Source organism: Acartia tonsa, chromosome 7, assembly GCF_053477335.1.
Source record: "Acartia tonsa isolate MP-2025a chromosome 7, ASM5347733v1, whole genome shotgun sequence".
Lineage (NCBI taxonomy): Eukaryota > Metazoa > Arthropoda > Copepoda > Calanoida > Acartiidae > Acartia > Acartia tonsa.
In genome coordinates this window covers 12,592,479-12,610,245 of record NC_137266.1, presented here as the reverse complement: position 1 = coordinate 12,610,245, position 17,767 = coordinate 12,592,479, and the positions used below count along the sequence as shown (strand labels likewise).

At 31.4% G+C, this 17,767-nt stretch overlaps 1 protein-coding gene across 3 annotated transcripts in view; it reads right to left on the bottom strand.

Annotated features, from left to right (window-relative positions):
- Nucleotides 1–14,842: 14,842 nt before the first annotated feature.
- LOC145324857 (uncharacterized) overlaps nucleotides 14,843–17,767 on the bottom strand; it is a 114,088-nt gene continuing 111,163 nt past the window's right edge. For all 3 annotated transcript variants that reach the window (XM_080167548.1, XM_080167549.1, XM_080167550.1), the window contains 2 exons: nucleotides 17,225–17,270; nucleotides 14,843–16,870 (listed from right to left, as the gene is read on the bottom strand). In XM_080167548.1, coding sequence (XP_080023674.1) covers nucleotides 16,640–16,870; nucleotides 17,225–17,270 — 277 coding nt within the window. In that variant the 3' untranslated portion in view covers nucleotides 14,843–16,639. The remainder of the gene's footprint in view (nucleotides 16,871–17,224; nucleotides 17,271–17,767) is intronic.

Genomic DNA, 17,767 nt, shown 5'->3' with positions numbered 1-17,767 from the left:
TTATTTTTAAAAATAAAGGGGGTTCGGTGCTCAACAAGGTAATTTGTGTGAAATCGATGGAATTTCTATATCCTTGAAAATTAGACTATAAGACATTTCGGTGTTATCCTCTTAGAAATTTTTTAATTTTGAAAATTTAAGTACCCCCCCGGCCCCCCCGACAACCACGAACAACTATTTTAGGTTAGGTTTTAGGCTAGGGAGCCGAGCGCTGCGGCTAGGCAGGCAAGGGGGCCGAGCGCTGCGGCTAGGCAGGCTAGGGAGCCAAGCGCTGCGGCCAGAGTTTATAGTTCGGCTAAAATTCCGACATTTCAGAGGAGTTGTCATATTAACATGACACTATGTCTCAAGTCTTATGTTGATATGAAACAGCACACAAGGTAGTTTATCAATAGTTATTTATCGCATCGTATTATAGACAACTTTCTGTACATATTTTAATGAAAAATTAAAGCCAGGTCTAAAAAAAACATGGTATTAATTTTATTATTTTATTTTAAAATTTGTTGAAAATTATCTGTAATTCAATGCTATTCATGATTTTTAAGTATGACCGAGAACTGGTTCTAATCCATCGGTTTCGATGCCATACTGGAATTTACTTTTCTAAAATTTGATGTCACTTTTCCCTTTTGCATTGAGCCACTTTGGTTTCCAAAGTTTTTTTTTATGTACATAAAAATTATTGCAATCAAATGCAACAAAGAACATGTATTTTAGGCTTTGCAAATACTTTGCAAACATGTATTTTAGGTTGCAGAGTAAGAAAATATATTTTGTAACAGGCAGATAAGTTCCAAATAGTTCGGACACAATTGAATTTGTATAATGTAATGGATTTGTTATCACTTGTATCTTCATGTTCAAGTAAAACTTACAGCTGGCTAAAGTAACGATTACTCTCTTTACCACAGTCCCTCCCCTCTTATTGGATAAACGAATAGTCCAATAAACGAGTTCTATGCTATCAAGCTAAATTAACGACAATTTCATCATAATATCCACGAATATTCTACATCCATTTAAAATGCAATCTTTGTAAACAAATTATGAACCTCTTCTACGTCTGTTTTAATAAAAATTCCCTTTTTTAATAAATCACTAAACCTAAAATCAAAATTTAAAATGCTTTATAATCAACCTTATTTATATTTAAGGTTTTATAACTAATATTTAAAATTTATAAAAATAATAATATATTCAATTTAAAAATCGTTAACACATGAAATATTGAAGCTATCTACTTTAAAAGAAAATATATAAAATTTTTGCGGAAAGTGTACAAAGAAAATTGCTTCAATTTGGAAAACTATTTTTATGTGCGATTGAGAAAGGCTGTTAAATAGAGATTAAACAAATGAGGTTCTTGCTATTGGAACGAGGTATCTCTACAAGTTTTATGTTTAGATAGCTGGGGTTGGGGTTCTCTTATACTGCAGAGGGAGAGGGGATATTGGGCTGTTTATTACACTATTCCCAAATATTGTATAATAACGTTTTTTTTTATTCGTTGGGTTAACAACGTTTGAGACTTTTACTGAATTTTGATTGGTTGGTTCAATAAGTTAAGTGTCCAAACGTTTCAACCTCTAATACTAATCTAGTACAAAGAGGTTATTTATATGAATTCATGATCGGCTATTGTCTCTCCACAATTGCAAATAAATTTATGTACATCCGAAATGCTGATACACAAAATTAACGCTTCTTTAGATTATTACTAGTGGTAGAATCGTTTTTGACGCTCAATTGATGAACCATATAATCAAAATTAATGAAAGTCCCCAAAGTTGTATAGCTAAAACGTTACTATAAAACTTTGGGAACTAGAGATATAATCAGCCCAATGTCCTCCTCCTCCCTGGGAATAGTACTAAACAATTTAAGTACCAAAGCTACTCTTTAACTTAGTTACGCCCGTCCACCTCATTCCAAAGCTACCACAAGGAAAAAAAGGAAGGTAGAGGGGCCCGTACATGAGCCATAACGTGCCACAGTCACCCTAAGTAGGATACCCAGGGAAAGGATCCACCAAAAACTATTTGAATCTCTAAAGGGACAAGATTTCAACATTATTTGAGGGTGCCTTTACTCGCTCCGCTTCAAGTACCTGCAATACTAGAAGCTGAGCTCGTGGTCACCCTCGCATTACTGCATGAAAAGAAACACATTCATTAAAAGTTTCATAAATGTTTATTAAGAATAATTATAAATAACTCCTATTTAACATAATGATTAGTATATTAACAAGATAATCAAAATAATAGAATACTGAAAATTTCACATAGATTTTTTCCTTCTTTTCCTTCTGATAAAGTAGTCCCTCTTAGTATTTTAACCTTAACCCTATTTCTGAGCGCTCCTAAAAAGCCATATTGTGGTATCTTTTAAAATGCACCTATATTTTGTATGGCTCAAGTGGACGCCAGAATTAAGTTGTATATAAAGGCCATTCGCGAAGACAGATTTTTTAAAAATTGTACCCTTTTACACAATTAAAAGGAAAGGATCTTATGAAGGAGGTTCTTTAATGCCCCTCCCCCTGAATAGAATTTAGCAAAGGTTTATGGAAAACGTTTTGCCCTGCTGTTTTCCAAGTTATATTTTTTTTTTTTTTGGGGGGGGGGCGGGGGAGGGGGTAGAATTAAAACATAAGCATATTCGGTTATTTCAATACAATATAAATCAGGGCTGCTCTCTCAAAAAATAGAAAAGAAAAAACAATATGAAAATAATTGAAATCATTAGTAGTATAATGTACCAAACTTAATTTTATTTATTCAAAACTCGAATAACTTTTTGTATTTATTTCCCTTCTAAATAGAAGAAAAATGTTATATTGCTTAAGATAATCCTAAAATTGTTATAATATGAAGTTTCTGAATTTGGAAAATGAAATCTTTTTGTTAACAAAGCAAAACTAGAGTATTTACGATATTTATAATATTTCTTTAACCTTAATCTTTTTTAAGATTACTTATTTGATGCCAAATTTTAAAATTCGAATTAAAGCCCAATTCGAATAAAGTTCAAATAAAAATTTCTTTGCAGTTTCCATATCCAGAAAAAAACATATTTGATTATTACTCATAATTTTTTAATATATCTTTAATCATTTTCTTTTTTAAAAGCGAAGCTTTTCTATAATTAGGGTCGGCCCGTCCATACGTCACAGACAGATAGCTCTTTTAGTTAATTTTAATAGGCTTGAATTGTCCTATCGATTCCTAACTTTGCATGATGATTTCTGTAGTTGTAATGTACATAGCAACTCTATAATCGTTACTAGAATGTCCGTATGTCCAATTTAAATATCCTTATTTAAAACTTTTTTGACAACTAATTTTTATGTGATAAAATTATCTGAATGATCTGATTTTTGGAATACTGATTCCTCAAACAACAAAGTAAAATATCATAAGTCATAAAAGTGTTTCGACTTTTTACATTTATAATCTAAATACTTAGTTCCGACACTCTATCGTTTGTCTTACCGCTTCAGAGCTCCGCTTTTATGGATGTTGTCGTCCTTGTTACATATTTAACTTTTACTTTTGATAACTTATAAAAACCCAACTGAACTATATAAAAATTTCAGAAATGGGTACACTTATTTTTATGGGGGTTATTATGGAAGGGTTTGGTATATATCTTTAACAAAACTGTCTTTTTTCTCACATTTTTCTATTTTCTACTATATGATTTTTCAGAGATTAATTCAATTATATTTCGCTATAAGACTATAGATTGATTTCATGAATACTGATGATTTTTTACATCATTGTACTCCTTTTAATACAGCCATACTCAAATGATGTTAATTGTATAGTCGTTGAGCAGAGTTCTAATAGATTTTCTAAAATATTACAGATTATTGTTGTTTTGGGCTTTACGCCTTTTTAAAATTGTTGTTAAAGGTAAAACCATTTCATTGATTATTCTCCTGAAAAATCATATTGGAGAAAGTAACTTTAGATACTAGAATCTGTATCTAGTGATGATATCATTGCATCAGATTGTCTGGACGAAGATGTCGTCTTTGCTTCACTAATAACACCGCCACCATCTTGCGGCGATGACGTCACACAATCAGCTGATTTGTCAGCTGATTCAGAAATGCGCGGGAAATATTTTAGTTCTTGGTCAGGTGTTTGGGTGTTGGAGTCCAGGGTTGCCATGTTGTCTTCACTATAGGTGGCCCACTAAAAATAAATATAACATTACACTAAAAACAATGTCTAGCATCGTATTATATCCAGTTTTCTAGGAATATAAAAATGTACAATCATAAGATAAAAACCATTTTTGTTAGCCCGTGAATTTGGCATCTTGGATCTAACTATACTTGTTTTAATCTTATAATATTTCATTTCAATGCGATAAATAACTATTATGTTTAAAACCATTTTTTGTGTTTTTATTAAAATCCAATGATAATGTAATGTAAGTTTTGAATAAAACAGACTGAAATATGATAATGCTTTATTTCATTTTGTTATGCTTAAAAATAAATAAGATGTTTTTTGTTGTTGTTTGTCTGTTTGTACCACTGAACTGATGTGGTTCTCCTTTACAGGGTAGCTTATCCTAGGTTCTGAGAAGGTTTATAATTATTTTCAGGGAGGGTACCACCACCCTTCCAAGAGAAATTGCCCCTAGAAAAAAATCTACATCCCCACCACCCCAAAAAAATTATTTAAAAAAACTAAAATAAAAAATGGGAGATGGGCGTTCAAAAAACTGGGTTATCGAATTCAACTCTCCCTCCTGCTTAAGTTCCCCTAGAGGCCTTTAGGGGTGTAACTACTAGTAAATAAAAAATAAATCAGATAATTTGAATAATATTTTTGAAAATAGAAATATTTTGTACAAATTAAATGTATGACGACATTTAAAATTCGTGCACAATTTTTCTGCAATAGTTGGTACCCAAAATTTTATAATCCAGGTTTTGTTCTTTGTAAGCTCAAAACCTTGGGCTACTATTATTAAATAGTGGTTAGTCGGCACCAAACAAGTAGTGTCCAAATGTTTAACTAATAATTTAAACCAACAGATAGGGAAATTATGTTTTTCATCATTACGGATGAAAATCAATTTATCCTCCATTGTCTTATCCCTCAAGATCCCTAGCTATAAGGCAACACAATGCCATCGAAGGTGATTTGACTTTTGTGTCAGAACCTGAATTGGGACATAGTGCATTTCATTACCCTAGGTTAGGTAACTTCATTTCACTTTTCAATAAAATCTAAAATGCAGCCGTTTTTGCAGGAGGTACCATTTTCTGTGAAAATTTTAGAGGAAAATTAAACAGTTTTTAGTTAATTTCTACTTCTATTTTCAACTGAAGAAAAAATCCTTTTGTGTATATACAGAATCATTGTTGTTACTTAATCTTATCAAAAAAAAAATTTAAAAACTAACCCATAAAAGCCGATTTTTCATTTTGTTCAATATGGGTAAAATAAAAATATTACCACTTCCAAAGGGTTAAAATCAAAATTTCAAAGCTCTAGAATGTTGTTCATCGAAAATAAATAGCAGTTTATAAGGACTTTTTGCATCCATCTTCTCATTTAACAGGAAAAAAAAAACAAAAATAGAATCTATTTTTTCAGTGTTGACATAAAAAAAGCATTTGATTAAAAATATAAATAATAATTTTTTTTAAAAGTGCAAAAAAGTAATACAGACTATTCAACTTTACCTCTGACATTTACTTAGATGTAAAAAAATCTATTTATTATAGCAGACAATTATGATAATTTGTTTACAAAATTTTCACCAAAGCATTACTGATAAACCAAGGACTTATTAGATAACATACTAAATGCTCCTTTGTAAAAAGATTCTATGTATTCTGTATTCTATAAATGTATTCTATAAGAAAATCATGTTTTCAAATGGACATTTCAAATTATAGAGTAGCTTTTAAAAAGTAGAATCTATTTAATCTTTAAATAATTAAGATAAAGAATAAAAAAGTTTTTGAATTTTAACTTGACATATATATGACTAGCATGGCAGTATATAATTAGAAATGTAGATTGATTTATAAATAATTCTTGTTTATACTCTCAAACTTGAAAAGTGTCGCTTAATTTAAACTATGTTATTCAAAAGTTGGATTCGGTAGAAAATGTGATGGAAGGTTTTATTCTACTAACCTTTCACTAACTGCTTTTACCTGGTCCCGGAATGATTTTAGGAATTTCCCCATCCCTTTGAATTAAAAGCATTAAAAGCTTCTAGATGCTAGTGGCGCATCCCCAAGTTTTACATAATATGATTAAAAACAATGTTTTTCTGTCCGACTTAATCCCAAATAAACATAATTTAGAATTAGTCACAGTTTTAATAATGGATGTAGAATATACATGGATATTATGACAGGGGGAAATTGTCGTCAATTAAGCTTGCTAACATGAAACCCATGTATTGGTCAGTTTGTTCATCCAGAAAGAGGGGAGGATATAAATGTGGTAGAGGGGGAAATGTTAATTTAGCCTTATTAGAGAACATGAAAATCCAAATAATAATATATCCATTATTAGTAGTGAAGCTACTCTATAATTCCAATGTCCGTTTATCTTTTTTATATTTTTAAAACTGGTTTACTTTAGCAATGTATATAGAATACATGTATATATTAACAAGGGAAAATTTGTCGCCAATTTAGCTAGCTAATATGTACCTCGTTGAGTCGTTTATTATAGTTTGTTCATCCAGGGGATGGATTGGGGTATTATAACTTTAGCTGGCTATTACTTTATTAGAGTACACGAAAATCTGGTGCAACATCCAAGTAATAGTAATATTTCTATAGCATTCAGCAAATCTGCACATGGTAGAGAAAGGTATGAATCTTAGCCTAAACAAATTTCATAACTAAAGACAAAATAAAGACCTACTGCTGCTATGTCAGATGAGCGGTATTTATAGTAAAAGTAGGGGAAATGCCTTCTCTCAAAAACAAGTGCAACCTTTAAACATGATCATTTTGGAAAAAGGGTATTTTACAATATAGTCTGCAATATTTTGGATCATAAGCGTGCAGAAGGGGATGTATACAACCCCATGAAACAACATTTTATGAAGAACTGCATTTCCCTTTTATCACCCTTGAACAGTTAGGGAGTTGAATCCATTTTTATAGAAGCAGAAATATAATCTATGATTATGGTTTGGACCCTCTAAAACTGTAATCTAACCTTCCACTTTCCCCTCTCTTGGTGAAGATATCTTCAACACCGATACGATTTTTGAAATATAAGATTCCACTTTTGTCTCTCTTGTTGAAGATATCTTCACCAAGAGAGGCAAAAGTGGAATCTTAAATTTCAAAAATCGTATCGGCGTTGAAGATATCTTCACCAAGAGAGGGGAAAGTGGAATCTTACATTTTAAAAATCGTATCGGCGTTGAAGATATCTTCACCAAGAGAAGGGAAAGTAGAATCTTACATTTCAAAAATCGTATCGGCGTTGAAGATATCTTCACCAAGAGAGGGGAAAGTGGAAAGGTAGATTACAGTTTTAGAGAGTCCAAACCATAATCATAGATTATATCTCTGCTTCTATAAAAATGGATTCAACTCCCTAACTGTTGAATAGAGAGAGAAAGAGACAGAGAAACAAAGAGAGAGAGAGGGAGCATAAGAGAGCGTGAGTTAGAAAGACAATTTTACATATAAAATAGAAATTAACATTCAATCTTGTCATTCTAATATACATACAGTACTAAGGTTTTTTGTCTGTATCCAAAATTCTCGGAAATCGCTGGTCCAACTTGGTTTCACTTTTATTTTGGTGTGGTTTTAGACTATTTTCAAGATCAACATCGCCCTAAAGTCAAAGGGTAGAACAACTCATGGATCTAAAGGGATAAGACAAAGGCCAATAAATTGATGTACATTAAGAGATATAAGTTTTCCGGAATTGTAATGTAGGGAGTAGATTTGAAATCTGCATCAAATTTTAAGGATTTTTTATAAAATTCGTTTTTTGTATAATTCTTTATCTAAAAGCGGAAATACAAATTAAGTTAATTACTTTTGGCATCTGTGATTGGTGGATTTACAAAAATCTGCGCTCTGATTGGATGTCGTACATCATTCAACCAATTAGAGCGCAGGTAGTTTAAAATCCACCTATCCTATTGGTCAAAATTAATTAACTTAAAATGTATTTTCGCTTTTAGATAAAGAATTTTACAAAAAACGAATTTTATAAAAAATCCTTAAAATTTGATGCAGATTTCAAATCTACTCCCTACGTTAAAATTCCGGAAAACTTATATCTCTTAATGTACATCCCCAATATTGAAACACAAAACTACCTTCTTTGGAGCTTAAGATTAGTGGTTGAAACGTTTGAACAGTCAACTTAATAAACTAACCAATTAAAAAAGTCCTCAAAGTTGTTAAACCAACGAATAAGAAACATGATTGTAAAAGTTTAAGGACTAGTGTAATAAACATTGGTATCTCTCACTCTGGGAATAGCTAGTCACTTGAAGCTACTGTTTAATTTGAAATGTCCGTTTGAAAATATGATTTTCTCATAGAATACAAATTTTTAAAGGAGCATTTAGTATGTTATCCAATAAGACCTTGGTTTATCAGTAATGCTCTGATGAGAATTTCCATAAGAAAATTTATTTTAATTGGCTGCTATACTAAATTGACTTTTTTTACATCTATTTCAATGTCATAGGTAAAGACTGAATAGTCTGTATTTCCTTTTAGCACTTTTAAAAAATATTATTATTTATAGTTTTTTATCAAATGCTTTTTTATGTCGACACTGAAAAAATAGATTCTATTTTTGGTTTTTTTCCCTGTTAAATGAGAAGATGGATGCAAAAAGTCCTTATAAACTGCTATTTATTTTCGATGAACAACATTCTAGAGCTTTGAAATTTTGATTTTAACCCTTTGGAGATGGTAATATTTTTATTTTACCCATATTAAACAAAATGAAAAATCGGCTATTATGGGTTAGTTTTTTTAATTTTTTTTTGATAAGATTAAGTAACAACAATGATTCTGTATATATACAAAAGGATTTTTTCTTCAGTTGAAAATAGAAGTAGAAATTAACTAAAAACTGTTTAATTTTCCTCTAAAATTTTCACAGAAAATGGTACCTCCTGCAAAAACGGCTGCATTTTAGATTTTATTGAAAAGTGAAATGAAGTTACCTAACCTAGGGTAATGAAATGCACTATGTCCCAATTCAGGTTCTGACACAAAAGTCAAATCACCTTCGATGGCATTGTGGCAAAGGATTGCCAAAAAAAATATTACAACATAATAACCATCATACTTCTTTCTTCATCCATCACTGTAACATTAACTAGTTGCTGTATTTATACCAAAGCCTTATCTCTATATGTGTGATAAGTTTTCCAAGGATCTAATTCTAAAGGGATAAGACAATTTACAATAAATTGATGCAGGGATAAGGGATAGGAAACCTGGCCATAAATTAGGTCCCGGCCTAGTTTTGAAAGGGATAATGCAACATTTACCATTTCCTAATTAAATGACGTCAATGACAGACGGCTCCTATTAGCTACCTCCCTAATTCAATAGTGTTTAGTAATTTGGGCTTGTTTTGTACCAACCATTAGGCAATTGGCGGATGCCAAAATAAAAAACGAGGCAAAGTGCGCATCATAGAAAAATTTCAAGACATAAACAAATTTCTCCTTCTAAAAAAATAATAATAAAACATAACAACAGCTTATTTTCAAATCTGCTTAGAGTTACACAATCAGAAAAGGAACCTATAGAAATAAACAAAAATATAGGAATAATATTTTTGGAATGTAGGTAGCTAAGAATTTTAATTTGGTAGCTGCTGTATTTGGTCCATTCAAATTTTAAAAAATCCATGCAGAAATGATAACCCCCTTTAAATGAATATGAACACAAAACTAGTTCTATGTGTAAATAAATGTGTACTCAAACTTTTTTTATTAATTTTATTATAATTTATTACACAATTAATTGAGTATTTCTGTTTATTTTAAACGTAAAATTAAGCTTTTGAAGAAAAAATTTAATTATGTCTAATCTTGGCATGGAACAGTTAATTGATAAAATGTTACAGAGGTACTTATTCACCTATACTTGATTTATTTATTTTCAACTTTGAATTTTCAACAACACACCCTAAAATCTGTTTCAGGCCAATCCAACAATTAGCCGTCTGAAAAATTCAAATTAGTACAGTAAGCAATATGAATTTTTTGAGGAGATAATAACATAATTGAAACAAAAGTCATTGACATATTGGTTCTATAAAAAGTTATATTTTTTCTTTAGACTAGCTACCTGAATTTTATTCTATACTTTATGTTCTTATCGCTTATTTAGCTATACTATTAGAGTTGATAACGAACTAATGCACTATCCCATAACTGTTTTTTAGGCCTAGGCTTGAAAAAGGCCTGAAAATAATATTTTCCTACGTTTACCAACTCTTATCCCTGAATTACCTGAATTAATTTATCAGCCAATTCACTGGATTCATCTATATATCCATCTATCAATCTATCCATCCATCTACTTATTAATCTATCTATCTATCCATGTATAACCTGTGTTATTCTATCAGCCAGTTTACTGTATTCTTTTTCTAAATATTATAAGTAAAGCATCTCTATAAAAATGTAAGTATGTGCTGAAACAGTATTCTGTATTTAAGAAGTGTTGCAACAAATTATATGTATAATTTTGTCAAAACTTTTTTACATATATATATATATATATTGAATATTCAGTTCTGACATTAACAATAGTTAATGTTCGCTACCGTTTAAGAGCTTCACTTTTATGGATGTTGTCATCCTTGTTATAGAGAAGTTAAGTAGAGCAAAAGTTGTGGTGTTAAAATGTGAATGCATAATAGTTGCATTGTCTTTACTTTGTTCCAAGGATGTGGATCTCAGTCAACATCATTCCTGTTTATAATTGCAGGGCCATTAAAGTAAAACAAAAGTGAGGGAAGGGGTTAACTAACTGCATGTCCCCCACCCCGTTGACCCTGTACCGACTTTCAATGCAGTCTTTGAATATCATCCAATAGCGTCGAAAGTATTAACACAGCCGAGTCACTACAAAAGAGCAGAAAGCAATTTGCTAGCAGTCGAGAAAAGGCCCCAACACTGGATCCAGGTAGTTATCTGGATTGCATATCTTTAATTATACATTTACTGACAGGCCACTTGATAAAACCAGTGATCTTAAGGGATAAGACAATAGAAATCTCCTATATTATGATAAACATTATTATCCTTGTAATTAGTGTAGATTCATGGAAAAGTATGAATTCTTGTTACTTCTAAAACTAAATGTATCTCCTTACTCAAAAGATATCCAATAATGCGGTACGATATATTGAAAAGATAATACTTGATTAGTTCAAATAGCAGCAAATTCAGAAATTGGGCGGTTCAGTGGATTCTTCCAGGGTAGGAGGGGTCATTGGTTGTTTATTTTACTAGTCCCCTAAGTTTTATATTAAAGTTTTCTTATTTGGTGGCTTAACAAGTTTAGGGACTTTTATTGAAATTTGATTCTTTAGTTCATTTAGTTGAATATCTTCAGATTTTAACCACTAATTATCTTCAGAAGGGGTAATTTTGTGTATCATTATTGGGGATGTACATAAATTCATCGGTGATTTTGGTTTTTTCACACAAGCAGCTCCAAATGGCTGGTGCATACTTTTATGGAGATTGCCTGGATTATGCAAATCATTTCAAAAGATTTCAAACTCCTGCACAGTGGGTTAATTTGTGATATGCTGTACATTTTTTAAACGTAACAACCATACCTGGTTTAAGTACCCCATACGGGCGAGGCTGCTGTCCATGACACTCTAATGTCAGGTCCAACAATAAACAACCAAGGATTAAAATATCTCCTTTTCTGTCCAAACACCCGGGGTATAAATTAAATTAATATCCATTAGACAACCAATCATTTTATTGCAAAACCTTTGCCTTGAAGTCCTAACTCTGTGCATGATACTGAGTTGCGCATGTTTAGGGCCAAGGCATTCTACTTACACAAACTACTAAAGTCGCGCACCTGACATAGCTGCAGTAGAAACCCTGTTTAACGTCTTCAGTTATGAGGGGGTGTTAAACCTATCACCTGCTTGATAACGAGCAACAACCCTAAGAACAAAGATGAAAATATGCACAACGCGAAGCTCAGGACATCAGACGGACAAACGAACAAATCTTGGCCAAAAATTCAGGTAAATAATGAACAAGTAAAGTAAATTTACACAACAATTTCTTTATTTCAACTTTTGTTCAAAAAAATCTTATTTTAACACAATGTATACTTTTACAAATCTAGTGTTAGGTAAAGTTTTTAGTATAAAGGGATTATTACTTCCAAAAAAAAGAAAAAGTAATATATAATTATTTCTAAATTTAGAAAACCAAGAGTTATATTTTTAAATAGATTTCGGTGCTCGGTATTCCCCCCCCCCTTATAAGACCTCTGCAGGGTCTATTCCTGCAGGCCCTACCTTTGTAGGGTTGCCCGGTACCAAATACAACCTAACCTAACCTAACCTTACCTATAGCCAAATCAAACCAAGAAAAAATTGAAACAACCCCCAAATCCCACTTCCTTTTTCAATTTATTTTTAAAAATAAAGGGGGTTCGGTGCTCAACAAGGTAATTTGTGTGAAATCGATGGAATTTCTATATCCTTGAAAATTAGACTATAAGACATTTCGGTGTTATCCTCTTAGAAATTTTTTAATTTTGAAAATTTAAGTACCCCCCCGGCCCCCCCGACAACCACGAACAACTATTTTAGGTTAGGTTTTAGGCTAGGGAGCCGAGCGCTGCGGCTAGGCAGGCAAGGGGGCCGAGCGCTGCGGCTAGGCAGGCTAGGGAGCCAAGCGCTGCGGCCAGAGTTTATAGTTCGGCTAAAATTCCGACATTTCAGAGGAGTTGTCATATTAACATGACACTATGTCTCAAGTCTTATGTTGATATGAAACAGCACACAAGGTAGTTTATCAATAGTTATTTATCGCATCGTATTATAGACAACTTTCTGTACATATTTTAATGAAAAATTAAAGCCAGGTCTAAAAAAAACATGGTATTAATTTTATTATTTTATTTTAAAATTTGTTGAAAATTATCTGTAATTCAATGCTATTCATGATTTTTAAGTATGACCGAGAACTGGTTCTAATCCATCGGTTTCGATGCCATACTGGAATTTACTTTTCTAAAATTTGATGTCACTTTTCCCTTTTGCATTGAGCCACTTTGGTTTCCAAAGTTTTTTTTTATGTACATAAAAATTATTGCAATCAAATGCAACAAAGAACATGTATTTTAGGCTTTGCAAATACTTTGCAAACATGTATTTTAGGTTGCAGAGTAAGAAAATATATTTTGTAACAGGCAGATAAGTTCCAAATAGTTCGGACACAATTGAATTTGTATAATGTAATGGATTTGTTATCACTTGTATCTTCATGTTCAAGTAAAACTTACAGCTGGCTAAAGTAACGATTACTCTCTTTACCACAGTCCCTCCCCTCTTATTGGATAAACGAATAGTCCAATAAACGAGTTCTATGCTATCAAGCTAAATTAACGACAATTTCATCATAATATCCACGAATATTCTACATCCATTTAAAATGCAATCTTTGTAAACAAATTATGAACCTCTTCTACGTCTGTTTTAATAAAAATTCCCTTTTTTAATAAATCACTAAACCTAAAATCAAAATTTAAAATGCTTTATAATCAACCTTATTTATATTTAAGGTTTTATAACTAATATTTAAAATTTATAAAAATAATAATATATTCAATTTAAAAATCGTTAACACATGAAATATTGAAGCTATCTACTTTAAAAGAAAATATATAAAATTTTTGCGGAAAGTGTACAAAGAAAATTGCTTCAATTTGGAAAACTATTTTTATGTGCGATTGAGAAAGGCTGTTAAATAGAGATTAAACAAATGAGGTTCTTGCTATTGGAACGAGGTATCTCTACAAGTTTTATGTTTAGATAGCTGGGGTTGGGGTTCTCTTATACTGCAGAGGGAGAGGGGATATTGGGCTGTTTATTACACTATTCCCAAATATTGTATAATAACGTTTTTTTTTATTCGTTGGGTTAACAACGTTTGAGACTTTTACTGAATTTTGATTGGTTGGTTCAATAAGTTAAGTGTCCAAACGTTTCAACCTCTAATACTAATCTAGTACAAAGAGGTTATTTATATGAATTCATGATCGGCTATTGTCTCTCCACAATTGCAAATAAATTTATGTACATCCGAAATGCTGATACACAAAATTAACGCTTCTTTAGATTATTACTAGTGGTAGAATCGTTTTTGACGCTCAATTGATGAACCATATAATCAAAATTAATGAAAGTCCCCAAAGTTGTATAGCTAAAACGTTACTATAAAACTTTGGGAACTAGAGATATAATCAGCCCAATGTCCTCCTCCTCCCTGGGAATAGTACTAAACAATTTAAGTACCAAAGCTACTCTTTAACTTAGTTACGCCCGTCCACCTCATTCCAAAGCTACCACAAGGAAAAAAAGGAAGGTAGAGGGGCCCGTACATGAGCCATAACGTGCCACAGTCACCCTAAGTAGGATACCCAGGGAAAGGATCCACCAAAAACTATTTGAATCTCTAAAGGGACAAGATTTCAACATTATTTGAGGGTGCCTTTACTCGCTCCGCTTCAAGTACCTGCAATACTAGAAGCTGAGCTCGTGGTCACCCTCGCATTACTGCATGAAAAGAAACACATTCATTAAAAGTTTCATAAATGTTTATTAAGAATAATTATAAATAACTCCTATTTAACATAATGATTAGTATATTAACAAGATAATCAAAATAATAGAATACTGAAAATTTCACATAGATTTTTTCCTTCTTTTCCTTCTGATAAAGTAGTCCCTCTTAGTATTTTAACCTTAACCCTATTTCTGAGCGCTCCTAAAAAGCCATATTGTGGTATCTTTTAAAATGCACCTATATTTTGTATGGCTCAAGTGGACGCCAGAATTAAGTTGTATATAAAGGCCATTCGCGAAGACAGATTTTTTAAAAATTGTACCCTTTTACACAATTAAAAGGAAAGGATCTTATGAAGGAGGTTCTTTAATGCCCCTCCCCCTGAATAGAATTTAGCAAAGGTTTATGGAAAACGTTTTGCCCTGCTGTTTTCCAAGTTATATTTTTTTTTTTTTTGGGGGGGGGGCGGGGGAGGGGGTAGAATTAAAACATAAGCATATTCGGTTATTTCAATACAATATAAATCAGGGCTGCTCTCTCAAAAAATAGAAAAGAAAAAACAATATGAAAATAATTGAAATCATTAGTAGTATAATGTACCAAACTTAATTTTATTTATTCAAAACTCGAATAACTTTTTGTATTTATTTCCCTTCTAAATAGAAGAAAAATGTTATATTGCTTAAGATAATCCTAAAATTGTTATAATATGAAGTTTCTGAATTTGGAAAATGAAATCTTTTTGTTAACAAAGCAAAACTAGAGTATTTACGATATTTATAATATTTCTTTAACCTTAATCTTTTTTAAGATTACTTATTTGATGCCAAATTTTAAAATTCGAATTAAAGCCCAATTCGAATAAAGTTCAAATAAAAATTTCTTTGCAGTTTCCATATCCAGAAAAAAACATATTTGATTATTACTCATAATTTTTTAATATATCTTTAATCATTTTCTTTTTTAAAAGCGAAGCTTTTCTATAATTAGGGTCGGCCCGTCCATACGTCACAGACAGATAGCTCTTTTAGTTAATTTTAATAGGCTTGAATTGTCCTATCGATTCCTAACTTTGCATGATGATTTCTGTAGTTGTAATGTACATAGCAACTCTATAATCGTTACTAGAATGTCCGTATGTCCAATTTAAATATCCTTATTTAAAACTTTTTTGACAACTAATTTTTATGTGATAAAATTATCTGAATGATCTGATTTTTGGAATACTGATTCCTCAAACAACAAAGTAAAATATCATAAGTCATAAAAGTGTTTCGACTTTTTACATTTATAATCTAAATACTTAGTTCCGACACTCTATCGTTTGTCTTACCGCTTCAGAGCTCCGCTTTTATGGATGTTGTCGTCCTTGTTACATATTTAACTTTTACTTTTGATAACTTATAAAAACCCAACTGAACTATATAAAAATTTCAGAAATGGGTACACTTATTTTTATGGGGGTTATTATGGAAGGGTTTGGTATATATCTTTAACAAAACTGTCTTTTTTCTCACATTTTTCTATTTTCTACTATATGATTTTTCAGAGATTAATTCAATTATATTTCGCTATAAGACTATAGATTGATTTCATGAATACTGATGATTTTTTACATCATTGTACTCCTTTTAATACAGCCATACTCAAATGATGTTAATTGTATAGTCGTTGAGCAGAGTTCTAATAGATTTTCTAAAATATTACAGATTATTGTTGTTTTGGGCTTTACGCCTTTTTAAAATTGTTGTTAAAGGTAAAACCATTTCATTGATTATTCTCCTGAAAAATCATATTGGAGAAAGTAACTTTAGATACTAGAATCTGTATCTAGTGATGATATCATTGCATCAGATTGTCTGGACGAAGATGTCGTCTTTGCTTCACTAATAACACCGCCACCATCTTGCGGCGATGACGTCACACAATCAGCTGATTTGTCAGCTGATTCAGAAATGCGCGGGAAATATTTTAGTTCTTGGTCAGGTGTTTGGGTGTTGGAGTCCAGGGTTGCCATGTTGTCTTCACTATAGGTGGCCCACTAAAAATAAATATAACATTACACTAAATGAAATAATATGCTGAAGCAGAAAATGATTAAAGTCAGTACTGGACGTACGGTAATGAAAGCGGCAATGTTAACAGAGTAGTGGGACAAAGTGTCTCAAAAATGTAAATGTGACGTTGTAAAACTGAGCGGTTTAGGGATTTTCTTTCCCACTTCTCCCCCTCACAGAGCAAAGATATCCTTTCACTTTATTATAAGGATTAGAGAAATTCCACCTTAAAAAAAGGGCATTTTGGAAAACATGGATAAAGAAAATAGCACTATTAAATTTATATTCTTAAAATTAGTTATAGAGTAGCTACACTGTAATGCAAAAAATTTACTCACTGTAGCTGTCTCCTTCAGAGCTCTCGAAGTCAGAGCATCTATCTCACTAAAAAAGAATCTTAATCAATATCAGGAATAAGTATCAAAGAGTTAAACATCGTACTCATTAAAGATTTAATTAAAATGTTGTTTGATTTAAAAAAAAACTTTACAATAGATGTAAATATTTTGATTGGTAATATTATCTTAAGAAGTTGGAATGAAACATTGAAAACCTAGCTAGTCATTATTATTATCAAAATTCAGGCAAAGTTGCAGTGTTAGAAGAATTCCTATTTCTAAGATTTTAAGCAGCATTAAATTTCTTTTCTTGATGATTAGTTTTGGTTGGTTTAAAAAATTAACAATCAAACACTTTGCAAAATTCCAAAGAGCAATACACAAATGTTTATAGTTTTTCGCAAATGAAAAAGTCTAGAAAACAAATTTGTTTCTCTAATTAAAAGTTAAAAATAAATGTTTCTTTGCTAAAGTAAATGTATTTAAGTTTCAGAATTTACATTTTACCAATTGAATAGATAAAGGAATCGGGGATACAAAGGG